Source organism: Mirounga angustirostris, unplaced genomic scaffold, assembly GCF_029215605.1.
Source record: "Mirounga angustirostris isolate CCGP_5_RB_7025 unplaced genomic scaffold, mMirAng1.0.hap1 SCAF_6, whole genome shotgun sequence".
Classification (NCBI taxonomy): Eukaryota; Metazoa; Chordata; class Mammalia; order Carnivora; family Phocidae; genus Mirounga; species Mirounga angustirostris.
In genome coordinates, this window is record NW_026991714.1 from 77,791,850 (window position 1) to 77,806,715 (window position 14,866).

At 36.5% G+C, this 14,866-nt stretch overlaps 1 protein-coding gene across 1 annotated transcript in view; it reads left to right on the top strand.

Moving 5' to 3' along the window:
* The window catches only part of LOC123846386 (zinc finger protein 33B-like), a 30,246-nt gene extending 17,553 nt beyond the window's left edge, over window positions 1-12,693 (top strand). Inside the window, exon 5 of the mRNA XM_045877756.3 lies at window positions 6,717-12,693. Coding sequence (XP_045733712.2) covers window positions 6,717-8,959 — 2,243 coding nt within the window. The 3' untranslated portion in view covers window positions 8,960-12,693. The remainder of the gene's footprint in view (window positions 1-6,716) is intronic.
* Window positions 12,694-14,866: the final 2,173 nt, after the last annotated feature.

The following is a 14,866-nucleotide window of genomic DNA, read 5'->3' on the forward strand; positions in this document are numbered from 1 at the left end:
TCCTAAAACCTTGGGATAAGTCAATGAATAAGAAAGTCAAGCACTCTGCTTTTGTGGAGCTTAGATTTAGGAGGGAGATGTAGAGGTAAGGACCACAGAGGAAGAAAGGATGCAAATAAATTAATCTTATAATTTCAGGTCATGCTGAATGCTATGAAGGGTTTTAAAGACAAGAAAATGAGATGATGTGATGGGGGATAAGTGGACTGTTTCAGCCAAGTGGCCAAGGGAGCCTCTTCAAGATTATATTTGAAAAGAACCTAAATTATATGAAAAATCTTGACAGCAAAGACCTGTGAGAAGAGCATTCCTGAGAGAGGCAGGAATGCCCTGGGCAGGAACATACTAGACTCATTCAATCAATAGCAAGATGGCTAGTGTGTTTCTAGCATGGCAAGCACAGTGAGCGACAGCATGAAATAAAGTTGGAGACATCAGCATAAGCTTGATCTTGAAGTTCTAGACCATGCTGCAAAATTTGAATTTCGTTTAAAAAAATGGGGGTCCATTGCAGTTTTTAGTAGTGACAGAGGCAATAATATAGAAAAAAAAAAAAAAATTTTTTTTTTTTTTTTAATCTCTGCTCGTGATTCCTGGCACACAGTTCCTAAAACCCTTGGATTCTCTGGCGTGAAAAGAGTGTCTTTTGTATACTGAGGTAACTGGTGGCTGGGGGCTGCTAGATCACTTAAGTCCTGGGGGTGGCCACCAGCAGTGGCCAGTGATTTAATCAATCAAGCCTAGGTAGTGAAACCTCCATAAGAGCCTCTAAACAATAGAGTGAGGGGAGCTTTGAGTGGTGTGCCCGAGAGAGGGCATGGGAGTTCCACACACCACACACATCCCCAAACTTTGCCTATATGTCTCTTCTATTTGGCTGTTCCAGAGTTGAATCCTTTATAATAAACTAGTAATATATAAGTAAATTGTTTTTCTGGGTTTTCTGAGCTGTTCTAGTGAATTATCAAATCTGAGGTGGGATGGCTAGTCATGGGAACCTACAGTTTATAGTCAGAAGTCCTGGAGGCAAAAAAAGAAAAAGCATAAATAGTCCCTTCAGCTTTTTTGTAATGTCTACATGGTACATCTTTTGCCATCTTTTTACTTTTAATCTATTTATATTTAGAGTGGATTTCCTATAGATAACATATGGTTGCATCTTTTTTAACTAATGTGGAAACCTCTTATTTTTTAATGGGAATACTGTAACCACTTAAGTGGTTGCCCTATGGAATACGATATCTTCAATTTATCAGTCTGATTTCAAACGACGTCATACTGTTTTATATGAGGCTGTGCAATGTTATAACAATACACTTATGTTTCTCCCTCCCTTTCTATGTGGTATTTTACTTCAAACCCCACAAGGCAGCAGCTCTTTCTGCCTACAGGTCTTCATTTGTGCAGGATGTTTTCTCTAGTTACAGAATCTGGATCTGATCTATATAATTCATATAATTTCATTATATGAAATTTTTCATATAATTTAGGTTCTTTTCTGTCCATACTTGATTCACTTCACTGTCTTCTGGGTTACATACTTACTTCCTCCTCTGATTTTTAAATCTTTGTTCTTCTGTATTTATATTCTGTTTTCTCTTATTGCCTTCAAGATTTTCTTTTCATCTTTGGTTTTCTCAAATCTAATGTTTCCAGGTTTACCTTTGATTTGTTTTGGGGGGGGTTTCCTGGGTATTTTTCTTGTTGTTTTCTCAGTTTCCTGAATGTGTGGTTTGATGTATTTCATCCTTTATTTTTTCTTGGGACTCCAGTTACTTATGTGTGGCTGTATTTGATACTGTTCCCTAGTTCTTGGGTCTTTCATGTCAGGAGAATTTCCTCAGTGTCTGTGCTCCATTTTCAGCTTTGGGCTGCCCATCCAAGCCTGTGTCACAGAGGGTTTATCTCTTTACTCATATTTCTCTTCCAGCAGTCAACTGAGCTCATGCTGTTCAATGAGAAATAAAGCCAGCCACCGCTAACAGTGATAGATAAAGATTTTATTCAGTAGCTGTTGGAATAGGAGGTGATAAGTTTCAGTAAAGCTGAACTCAACTCCAAATACTGCTAAGACAGCTGGGGACTTACAGAGTCGGGGGAATCACTGGATAGAAGATTACTAAGAGAAATATCAACTGTAGGGGGATTCTTTTTTTTTTTTTTAAAGATTTTATTTATTTGAGAGAGAGAGAATGGGAGAAAGAGAGCATGAGAGGGGGGAGGGTCAGAGGGGAAGCAGACTCCCTGCCGAGCAGGGAGCCCGATGTGGGATTCGATCCCGGGACTCCAGGATCATGACCTGAGCCGGAGGCAGTCGCCCAACCAACTGAGCCACCCACGCGCCCCTGTAGGGGGATTCTTGCTGAATGCAGACCAGGCACTAATACATCAGGGGCAGGGTATAAGGAACTTGATCAGATATCAAGGGTGAGGGGATTGTCACTAGACCGACTTAAAAGATTCTTGCTAAAACTGAGCCCAGCCCCAATAGACCTGGAAGACCTAGTCAAGGCCTAGTTGAGAATAGGGCTCAGAGGACACTAACCAGGGTTTAGTCAACAGGAGAGTTCGTGTCAGAGTGGATCATAAAATTTGGGTTGATAATGAAATAAATTATAGAAGCTGTACCTTTAGTTATGTAATTTCATTGTAAAATTCTAATGGAAATACTACAGGAAAAGAGAAAATGAAACCCAAAAGAATGCTTGAGATAAGAGAAGGAGTGGTAAGTGCTAAGAGATGACAAAACATAGAGGTAAATCTGAACAATAGGTATATAAAGTGACATGATATTAATGTGTATAGCTAAAAAAACATGTACACAAAGCAATAACTGCATATAAATGAGGTGAGAGGTGATCAAATTGAGTTTGATGCTTCTGTTCTTCAGGAAAAGAGGTTTAAGATACTGAATTACTCCAGATTTTAGGTTAAATATTCATGGTATGATGTGATGGATAGCCACCTAAAGCTGAGAAACAGGTGTGTATAACTTCTAAAGTTGTAAAGAAGAAAAAATGGAAAAGATACGAAATTATGTCAAAAAGAAGGAAGGAAAGTACAATAGAATCAATAGTAAATTGTGACAAATATAAAGTACCAAGTGAAATGTGAGAGACGACTTGAATTTTTTTCAGTAATCATAAATGGAAACAGACTACATTTACCTGTTAAAGTACAAATTGTCAAATTGGATCTTCAAAATATAGTAATACCTTGCTATAGCTAAGATAATAGGTTTTCATTTATTCTGCTAACTACATATTATATTTTTAGCATCTTTTACCCACTTGACATTCAGTGTTCTATACCTGCCCATATACAGAATATAAAGGATATCCTGATCCCTTCAATGTGGCAAGAAGTAATATCACAATTAGCATTCACAAATCATAAATTTTCCCTGCTTCATTTGTTACCTTCTATGAGTCTTCTCTTGTAACTTAGTATCATTTTATTTTTCTGTTTTCCTTTCTTACTAGTGTTAGGTCACTATTGTTATATTTTTGTAAACTTTAAAAAATTCTTTTTATATTCTCACTTGCACTGATACCACCCAAAGCACTTGGGCATTCTGTTTTACTCTTTGTTCTAATTCCTAAATGCAATTACACTTTGCCCTACAAAGCATCTAATTTATCATGTTAATATCTTGAGTTGTATTTTCCCCAATACGTAATATAGCAAATTTATGTTTTTCTCATTTAATGACCCTTAATATTTTTTTACCTTTTTTTAAAAGATTTATTTATTTATTAAGAGCAAACACACATGAGTGGGGTGGTGCAGCAGAAGAGGGAGAGAGAGAATCTCAAGCAGACTCTGTGCTAAGCATGGTGCCCTAAGCAGGGCTCAGTCTCACAACCCTGAGATCACAACCTGAGCTGAATCCCAGGAGTCGAACACTTAACCAACTGAGCCACTCAGGTGTTCCAGTGACCCTTAAATATGACTACATCTCATCTCTGTGGCACAGAACTGGTGCTAAACTCCCATTTAATCCTTATTCCTAGGATTACCCACAGATAATGCTTTCCTGCCATACAAGTCCACATTTCATTCCTAACATACTTGGGGATTCTTGTGAATTAATACATGATAAGTACATGGAACAGTGCTTGGCTCATGGTAATGGTTACTTTCCCTGTTAACTTTTCCTATTGTTAATAGCGTTGTCATTGTTTTTAAGCACGTTTTTAAATTTAAGCTCAGCTTTCCACAGCTTTTGTAAAATGTTCCTTCCTTGCTTTGATTTACATTACCTAGTATGGAATCTGATTCCTGATAGTGTATGGATGTTGAATGAAGAAGCTATTACTGGATTATAATTTCTTCAAAGAGAGCATATCTTATTTTGTCATATAACATATAATGGATATTGGATCATTACTTAATTCCTTAACTGTGCCTCTTGATGAGTGCAAGAACCTTTATAGTCAGAAAATACTACAAGGAATTAATTTCTAAATGCACATGTTGGGTTATAAACCTGTAGATTCTTTTTTTTTTTTTTAAAGATTTATTTATTTATTTGACAGAGAGCACAAGCAGGGGTAGCAGTGGGTAGAGGGAGAGGGAGAAGCAGGCCCCCTGCCCAGCAGGAAGCCCAATGTGGGGCTCGATCCCAGGACCCTGGGATCATGACCTGAGCCGAAGGCAGACATTAACGACTCAGCCACCCAGGTGCCCCAAACCTGTAGATTCTTGTTCAAAATTACAGATTTGTAGAAAACTTGAACTTTGTTTTGAAAAAGCACACCACAAGGACCATTACTTTCATGTCCACTCATGTATTCAGAGGAAATCAGATATAAATACTTCTGACACCATAGGTTGTAGTTGGGAAAAGAAAAAAGACTACTGAGTATTTCAAATTTCAGCAGTTAACAGGGTATGTTTATGTTTAAAGGGGGTATAATCCAACATTCTGATAGAATGAGATGTATAGAATGTGATTAATTTTAAATTTCAATGTAAGTAGGACTCGAAATGGTAGAGATGTTTGTGAAGACTTATTATGAGACAGTGTCATTTTCCTAAAGAGTGAAGTTCTGAGCAAATCCAAAATGGGAATGTAAACCAGCTGAGTGAAAAGCCTTGGTTGAACTTGAATGATTTTTGGCAAGTTAATAGTCTGGCATTCCTAGAAAGAAGACATTTATTATGGACTAGTGAAGTGATCACTTGAGTATCTAACATGTATGTGGTTAGGGACAAATTACCCCCCACCCCTGAAATTATAACTGCAGTGTGTTTGCTCCTGATGGTGCTTGGAGACAATGGGCTTTGAATAGGTTTTGTTTTTGTTTTTTTTAAAGATTTTATTTACTTGACACAGAGATAGCAAGAGCAGGAACACAAGCAAGGGGAGTGGGAGAGGGAGAAGCAGGCTTCCCACCAAGCAGGGAGTCTGATGCGGGACTCGATCCCAGGACCTTGGGATTATGACCTGAGCTGAAGGCAGCCACTTAATGACTGAGCCACCCAGGCGCCCTGAATAGGTTTTTAAATAGGGTCATCATTGTTACGTTGTATGTACTGAGCAAGAAGGTAACGTGAAGTATAGCTGAGAATTCTTAGGGTAAATAAATATATCATTGAATGTTTTAGGTCAGGTCTTCCATGGTTATAAATCAACCCACGAAATGTAGAAATCTGGGTGTAAAAGAAAAAAATTATTAATATTATGTCAGAGTAAGTTTACAGTGGGGAAAAATTAGCATCTGGTGGTAGCATATCTGACAAAATAAGTTTGACTATACCACAACTAAAACTGTTGGGTTTGGTCATGTTTCAGTCTTGTTCTCATCTTTTTGATTTTGCTTTTCCTGGTAGACATTTGTATTTTTTATAAGTAACATGAGTAGAGGGAAAATTAGAAACCACATTACAGGACTCTGTTCACAAGCACAAAGAAATCAGTGCTTTCAGAAATTTAATTTGATATTAACAGTATACTAAATTAACATATAACAAAACAGAAGTAATTTTAAAAGGAGAATGAAACTGTAAACATGTAAAGTTTAGAGAGAATTTAGCTGCACTAATGTAAGTATGAGGAAAATTATGTAAAGTCTGATCCTTCAAAATATCAAATTGTTTCTCTATTTCTTTCTTTTTTTTTTTTTTTTGAAGATTTTATTTATTTATTTAAGAGAGAGAGTGAGAGAGAGAGAGCACAAGAGGGGGGAGCGGGAGAGGGAGAAGCAGACTCCCTGCTGAGCAGGTAGCCTGATGCGGGACTCGATCCCAGGACTCCAGGATCATGACCTGAGCCGAAGGCAAGTCGCTTAACCAACTGAGCCACCCAGGCACCCTAAATTGTTCCTCTATTTCTTTAGGGCACTCTTATCTACTAAGTTTCATGGCCTCTCTAGTTTTCTGCATTTCCCCTTCCTAGATGAGCCATTTTTTTTCCAAGTCTATTTTCTTCACCGTGCTTTTTATTTATTTCTAATGTATATATTAAGTCTTGAAATATGTCTTTGAAAATTGCCAAATGTATATGTGTGTGTTCTAAGTTTCTATCCCCCTTTTCCACCCTGTCAGGTTGTATTTTTTTTAATCCAAAAGGATGGGGCAGTATGACTATTTGGATCACTCTTATTTCACAAAACCAAGTCAGTGATGTAAAAGGGCATTTGTTTTAAGTGTAATTTCATCATAATTATGATATGATTCATGGCTTATGGTTTGTTTGTTTTTCTCATTTCTAGAAGTCTGCAAAGTTGATAACCAACTAGAAAAGAATCAAGAAACCCAGGACAGACATTTCTGCCAGCCTCCATTTATCAACAACAAAACACTGACTATGCACAGAGGTAATGTATTAGGAAGCATTTTTAATTTCAGCACAGACACAGTTCCTTCCATAAAAATACCCTGTAGGTATGACTCGTGTGGTATGAATTTGAAATGTATTTCAGAATTAATTATTAATAAGAAAAACTATTTAAGTAAGAAGCCTATTGATCTCAATACATATGGGAAATTGCTCCTTCATATTAACCATGAACAAACTCAAATGGGAGAGAAACCTTGTGAATTCATTCAAAATGGAAAATACCTCAGTCATAATGAAGATTTCATCCCATATCAGAGAATTAAAAATACAGAACAATCCTTTATTCAAAGCGATAAGGAATATGGGAAAGCTTTCCATGAGAAGGCAGTTGTCATCCCATATAACCAAGCTCACGTAGGACAGAGTCCTTGTGAACATAATGAATTTGATAAAACTTTCTGTAATGATTCAGCCCTCATGGTCCATAAGATGGCACAAAGAACAGAAAATCCTTATGAGTTTCATGAATATGCTAAAACTTTTGAGAAGTCATCTCTCTTGGAACACAGAGTTCATTTAGAGGTGAAAGGTTATGAGTATATTGAAAGAGTGGATAATTTCAATGGGAGATCAGACTTTCCTGACACAGGAGAGAGAATATTTGAATATAACAACTTGGGAGAACCTTTCCGGGAGAAGTCAGTTCTTAATGTAACTCAGAGAACATACATAGGAGACAAAGTCTGTGAATGTAATAAATGTGGAAAAGCATTCTGCAAAAAGTCAAAACTCACCAAACATCAGAAAATACATACAAGAGAGAAACTCTATGAATGTAAGGAATGTGGGAAGTGCTTCTCTCGGAAATCTCTCCTCACTTTACATCAGCGAATCCACACAGGAGAAAAACCATACGAATGTAAGGAGTGTGGGAAATGCTTCTCTAGAAGTTCACACCTCATAATTCATCAGAGAACTCACACAGGAGAGAAACCCTATGAATGTAAGGAATGTAGAAAAAGCTTCTACCATAAGTCCTATCTCACAGTACACCAGAGAATTCACACAGGGGAGAAGCCCTATGAATGTAATCAGTGTGGAAAAACCTTCATAAGCAACTCAGTCCTCACAATACATCAGAAAACACACACAGGTGAGAAACCCTATGAGTGTAATCAATGTGGAAAATTCTTCTCTAGAAACTCCTACCTTACAGTACATCTGAGAACTCACACAGGGGAGAAGCCCTATGAATGTGAGATATGCGGAAAAACCTTTTGTCACAAGTCAGATGTCACTAAACATGAGAAAACTCACATAGGGGAAAAACCCTATGGATGTAATCAGTGCGGGAAAACCTTTAGTCGCAACTCAGGTCTAAAAGTACATCAGAGAACTCACACAAAGGAGAAACCATATGAATGTAGTGAGTGTGGGAAATCCTTCTCTGAGAAATCAGTCCTCACAGTACATCAGAGGATCCACACAGGGGAAAAACCTTATAAGTGTAATGAATGTGGAAAAACCTTCTACAATAAATCAGACCTCACTAAACACCACAGAACTCACACAGGTGAGAAACCTTATGAATGTAAGGAATGTGGGAAATTCTTCTCTAGGAATTCATACCTTACAGTACACCAGCGAACTCATACAGGAGAGAAACCCTGTGTGTGTAAAAAATGTGGGAAGACCTTTTGCCATAAGTCAGATTATACAATACATAAACGAACACACAGAGGGGAAAAATCCTATCACTGTAATCAGTGTGGGAAAACCTTCACTTGCAGTTCAGTCCTCAGATCACATCAGAGAACTCACACAGGTGAGAAGCCCTATGAATGTAATGAGTGTGGGAAGTCATTTTCTGAGAAATCCATTCTCACTGTACATCAGAGAATACACACAGGGGAGAAACCTTACAAGTGTAACGAATGTGGAAAGTCTTTCTATCATAAGTCAGATCTCACTAAGCATCAGAGAACACACACAGGAGAGAAACCCTATAAATGTAATCATTGTGGGAAAACCTTCAGTTGTAACTCAGGCCTCAAAGTACATCAGAGAAGACACATAAGAGAGAAGCCCTATGAATGTATTGAGAGTGAGAAAACCTCCAAGAAATCAGTTATCACAGTACATCCAAGGTTACACACAGGGGAAGAAAATTTGTAAATATAGCAGTGAGAGAAACCTTTCTCTTGTGATTCATACCTCAAAATACCACAGAAAATTCACAAAAGACATGACTCCTATGAATGTGCAGAATGGCAAATCTTTTACCATAAGTCATCTTCCAAAGTAAACGAGAATACTCATAGTGGAAAATACTCTGAATTTGGTGAATGTTTAAAAATCTGTTGTAAGTAAGACAACTAAAAGTGACTGTAGAAGAAACCCTGTTAATGCATGTAGGAAATATGGGGAATTATTTTTATTATGAAGTAGAGCTTATTAAAGAACTTACATAGGAGATAATCCTGTCAATCAAACAGATGAGTGAAAATGTTCTTCCAGAATTTGGCCATAAATAACAATCAGACCACACTTGGGAAAAAATGTCAACATCTTGTATTTTTTTGAGACCTTCTTACACAAGTTGTACTCAATGTATGTCAGGGAAATAATAGGGAAGATACCCAAAGAATGCAGCAAATGTGGTTGAGCCTTTATCAAGAAATGCCATTTTGTTCAGCAAGACAATTGATATTGGAGGAAGTCATAAAGATGTTTTGAATGTGCAGACTTTAACAAAATTCAGACTTTATTATATGTGAAGATTTTATTGAAGGAAGTATGTCTTTAGGAAATATGGACAGAAATTGTCCTTTAGATACATTATTCTTAGTTATGTTTTTCTCTAATCTCAAATTTTTTAATAGAAGTAAAGCTGAAGATAGACATTTTTAAAAACATTAACTGGAATGCGAAGCTTTTTGAAAAGAACAAATAAACTGAATAATCTTCTCAGACTCTGATTTCACTTTGGGAGAAACACATGTCACCCCGTGGCCCTCCCTAGCATGAGCCATCATGGGTTTTTGATTAGTCTGTCCCCAAACTATGCTGTTACCTCTGCGAAGAATGCTTGATGGTCTGGTTCATCCTGGGGTCTACTCGAGGGGTTCTCCCCGTGGACTAGACTCATACCAGAATGTACACTGCCAGCAGCCAGGGACAGTCTGGAGGACGTATCTGCTTCCTCTTCTTAGGTTCAGGAACCAGAAGAAACATTGAGTGTGTTAATGAAAGTAGACTACTGTAGGGCATATGACCTTCGTGTCCCAGCTGAAATTTCCAGGAAGCTCATCATAGCTCAACTTTCTTGAATTCAGGCCTATTGACCCAGTGATAGCCCACCTTTCCAGGGGGTGTGTCCAGTTATGAGGAATATCATAACCATTGCTGTGTCTGCTGCAGGTTGGAAGTAATGTACGAGAATAGTTGAAGTATCTGCATACCATCCTCAAATCCATTCCATATCCTATAACTTCTATCACCTTCAGCACTTTTCTAAATTTCGTTAATATTGATCTCACATCTCATTACTTTTACAGTAATATTTTACATGTATTTCTCTGTGTGTGTGTCTAACATTGTTTTGCTTGTATATCAGTGGGAACACATGTTTTGCAACTTGCTTTTGTCTTCAGGTGCATGGTTTTGATATTTATACATATTGACATATTTAGCTTTAGTTGATGCATTTTAATAAAGCATGATATATGACTATAACAATATTGTCTATTTTCCTGTTTATGATTTTCAAAATTTAAGAGCTTTGTTATTAAAATAATAATGTTCCCAAATTTTTAAAAATCAACTCTGGGCAATAATTTAAATATGGTTAAATATACCAACTCAAGTTTTAATAAGAGTATACTCATACATATGACTGCTACAGTTTAGAGAGACAACACCCATTACCCAGAAGGGTTTCTCATTCCCCTTTCCCAGTCACTTCTGGGACTCGCCCCCCACCACGGCCCCTGGCAACCAATGATCTGCTTTCAGTAACTTGGTTAGACTGATTTTTTAAAATATCATTTCACATAAATGGAGATATCCAAGATGTCCTCTTCCTTGTCTTTTATTCAGCATGATTTTGAGATGCATCCATGTTTTAGCATCTGTCAGTAACTCCTTTGTTTTTTATTAAGTCATATTTTATTGTATGCTTAATTACAGTGTATCCATTCTCTTTCCAGTTTTTGGTTGTTATGAACATAGCTGCAGTGAACTTCATGTGCATTTTAATGTAGGCATGTTTTTATTTCTCTCTGGTAAATACTTAGGAGCAAAGTTTTTCAGTTTGTAGGATTAGTATATGTAATGTCAGACTTCTCTGAAGTGGTTATTCCATTTACATTTCTGTCACCAGTGTGTGAGAGCTGTAGTTATTTCACATTTTTGTCAATACTTGGTATTGTTACTTTTTAATACAGCCATTTTAATGTGCATAGTGGCATTTCCCTGTGCTTTTCATTTGCATTTCCTTGATAAATAATGATGTTACGCATCTTTCACTTACTTACTGGCCATTTGTGTATCTTATTTTGTGAAGCATCTGTTTAAATCGTTTGCCCACTTTGTAGGTTGTCTTATTTTTGAGTTATAAAGATTTTTTATTGATTGGATATTTTCCCCAATCTGTACCCCGTTTGTGGATTTGTGGAAGTTTTTCATTTTGATAAAGTCCAGCTTACCAGTTTTAATCTTTTTTAAGAAATCTTTGCAGGGGCGCCTGGGTGGCTCAATTGGTTAAGCGACTGCCTTCGGCTCAGGTCATGATCCTGGAGTCCCTGGATCGAGTCCCGCATCGGGCTCCCTGCTCGGCAGGGAGTCTGCTTTGTCCTCTGACCCTATCCCCTCTCATGTGTTCTCTCTCTCTCATTCTCTCTCTCTCAAATAAATAAATAAAATCTTTAAAAAAAAAAAAGAAAAAAGAAATCTTTGCAGACCCAATAGTATCAGAGATTTTTCCTCTTGTTTTCTAAATGCTTTAGCTCCGTGTTAGGTATATGATCTATTTGGAATACATTTTTGTGTATAGTGTTTTAAGGGTCAAAATTTATATTATTCCATTTGAACATTCCGTTTTTTCAGCACCATTTGTTGAAAAGACTGTCTTTTCTCCATTGAATTACCTTGGTACCTTTTAAGACATCCAATTGATTATTTGTCTTTGTGTGTGTCGGGGGGTGGTTTCTACCTTTGGGTCCTTTTTCCTGTCCCATTGATCTGTTTAGCTTCTCTACATTGTCTTTATTCCCATATCTTTGTTAATAAGTCTTTAAATGAAATTGTATCAATTCTTCAACTTTGTTCTCTTGTCCAGAACTGTTTAGGCCCTTGCAGGTCTTTTGCATTTCCACATACATTTTAGAATGAACTTGTCGGTTTCTAAAAAAAAAACAAAAAAACAAACAAAGGCTGCTTTCATATTGCTTTTAGGATTTTATTGATTCTGTATGTCTGGGAAAAGTTGACATCTTAATACTGACTTTTCTGATCCATGAATGTGCTCTATCTCACCATTTAATTAGGTCTTTAATTTCTCTCAGCAGCGTTTTGTATTGCCTGAGTACAGACATTGTTTTGTTAGATTTATCCCTAAGTCTGTCTTGATTTGGATGTCATTATAAGTAGTATTGTTTATGTAATTTCACTTTCAGTAGTTCTTTGTTAATCTATAGCAATACAGTTGATCCTTGTGTATTGACCTTGTTTCCTGTAACCTTGATAAACATCATTTTGGTAGCTTTTTTGAGTCCATAAAATTTTCTAATTGTATATGATTATGCCTCCTGCACTTGGTTCTTTCTTTTCAATCTTTATGCTGTTTACATTTTTTTTCTTTTTTCTTTTTTTCTTTTTCTTTTTTTGCCTTTACTGCATTCTCACTACAATGCTGAAGAGAACTGGTGACAAAAGACATCCTCGCCTTACTTGCAGTCTTAGGGGACAGCATTGAATCGTTTACCTTATGTTTCATGTCAGCTGAGAGTTTTATGAATAAATGTTGATTTTTGTCATTTGGCCTTTTAAGCACAAAAATCTAATAATCACATGATTCCTTTTTAAATTTTTCTGATATGATTAATTACATTTACATATTTTTAGATGTTTAAACAACCTTGTATTTCTGGAATAAAATCCACTTGGTTGTGGTCCATCATTTATATGTTGCTGAGTTTGATTTGCAGATTCTGCGTTAAAGACGGTTGTGTCATTATTCATAAAGAATGATGTCTCTATGATCTGTACTGATCACCCCTCTTTCGTTTTTACATTGATAAAATTTGTTTTCTCTTCATTGGGTTGGAGGAAATTTATCAGTTTCACTGATTATGTTTTTCAAAAGAATGAGCTTTTGGTTTCATTGATTTTCTCTATTTGTCCTTTTTTTATTTCATTGACTTATGTTCACTTCGCTACTATTTTTATGTTTGCATTCACTATGGGGTTAGTTCTTTTTTTAACTTCTTAAAATGAAAGCTGGGTTTTCACTGGTTTTGATACTATTTTCATTTTTTTTTTTTTAAGATTTTATTTATTTATTTGACAGAGAGAGAAATAGCGAGAGCAGGAACACAAGCAGGGGGAATGGGAGAGGGAGAAGCAGGCTTCTTGCCGAGCAGGGAGCCTGATGTGGGACTTGATCCCAGGACCCTGGGATCATGACCTGAGCTGAAGGCAGACACTTAACGACTGAGCCACCCAGGCGCCCGATACTATTTTCATTTTAATTATAAACTTTTAAAGTTCTGAATTTCACTCCAGCATCTAGAAATTCTGGAAAGTTATGTGTTCATTTTCATTTAGTTAAAAATATTTTCTAATTTACGTTAAGGTTTTTCAACCCACCCCTGCCATGGGTTATTTAGAAAACTGTTGTGTGATTTCTAAATATTTGGGATTTTTTTTCAGATACTTTTCTATTCATTTCTAACTTGTTTGTGTTCAGAGAATATAATCTTTATGATTTTCCTTAAGTTTTTCTTGGTGAATGTTCCATGTGAACTTGAAAAGATTATGTATTCCGCTGTCACTGGGTGAGGTGTTCTAAAATGTCAGTTGGTTGATAATGTTTTGCAAATTATACGTATCTGTGCTTAATTTCCCTTTCAATTGTTTTATCAATTCCTGAGACAGGTATGAAGTTTTCAGCTGTCATTGTGACTTTGTGTTTTTCTATTGTCGGTTTGTCATACAACTTGAAGCTCTTCTTTCTCATTCTGTAATTTTCTTGTTCATTCCTGGCAAAATTCCTTGTCCTGAAATCTGCTTTTTTTTGATATTAATATAACCACTTCAGCTTATGATTAGTGTTTGCATGCTATGTCTAATTCCATCTTTCTTTAGTCTATATTTGTCATTTAATTTAAAGTGAATTTTTTCTATAGGGTAGAGTTGACTCTTGCTTTCTTATCCTGTCTGATAATCGCTGCCTTCTGTCTTAATGCTTTTATTTGGAGTAAGTTCTTAGGTGAACATCTACCATCTTGCTATTTTTTTAAATTGAAGTTTTTATGAGAGGAATGTAGATTCACATGCAGTTTTAAGAAACAATACATACAAGTCCAGGGAACACTTTACCCAATTTTCACTAATGGTAACATTTTGCAAAACTATTGTATAAATATCCCATCCAGGATATTGACGTTGATCACAGGCCTTAGGAACATTTCTCCAGGTTTTCTTCTTTTCATTTGTTTGCAGGTATATATTTAGTACAGTACAACTTTGTCACTTGTGTAGCTTGTGTTTATCTGCCACTGTAGTCAAAATACTGTATAGTTCCATCATCGTAAGGACCTCTCGTGTTGCCCTTTTATAACCGTACCCTCTTTACTCCTCTGTGCTCTGCCACTGTCAGTTCGGACATGTTACATGGAGATACACGCATGTCACCTGTGGGGTTCATTTCTGTCCCTACACATAACACCTGAGTATTCATCCAAGTTACTGTATAAGTGGTTCATGCCTTTTTGTTCCTGAATAGTGTTCCGTGTTATTTATTTATATATATATATAGTTTGTTTAACCATTCATTGATAGATCTGGGGTTTTTGCAGTTTT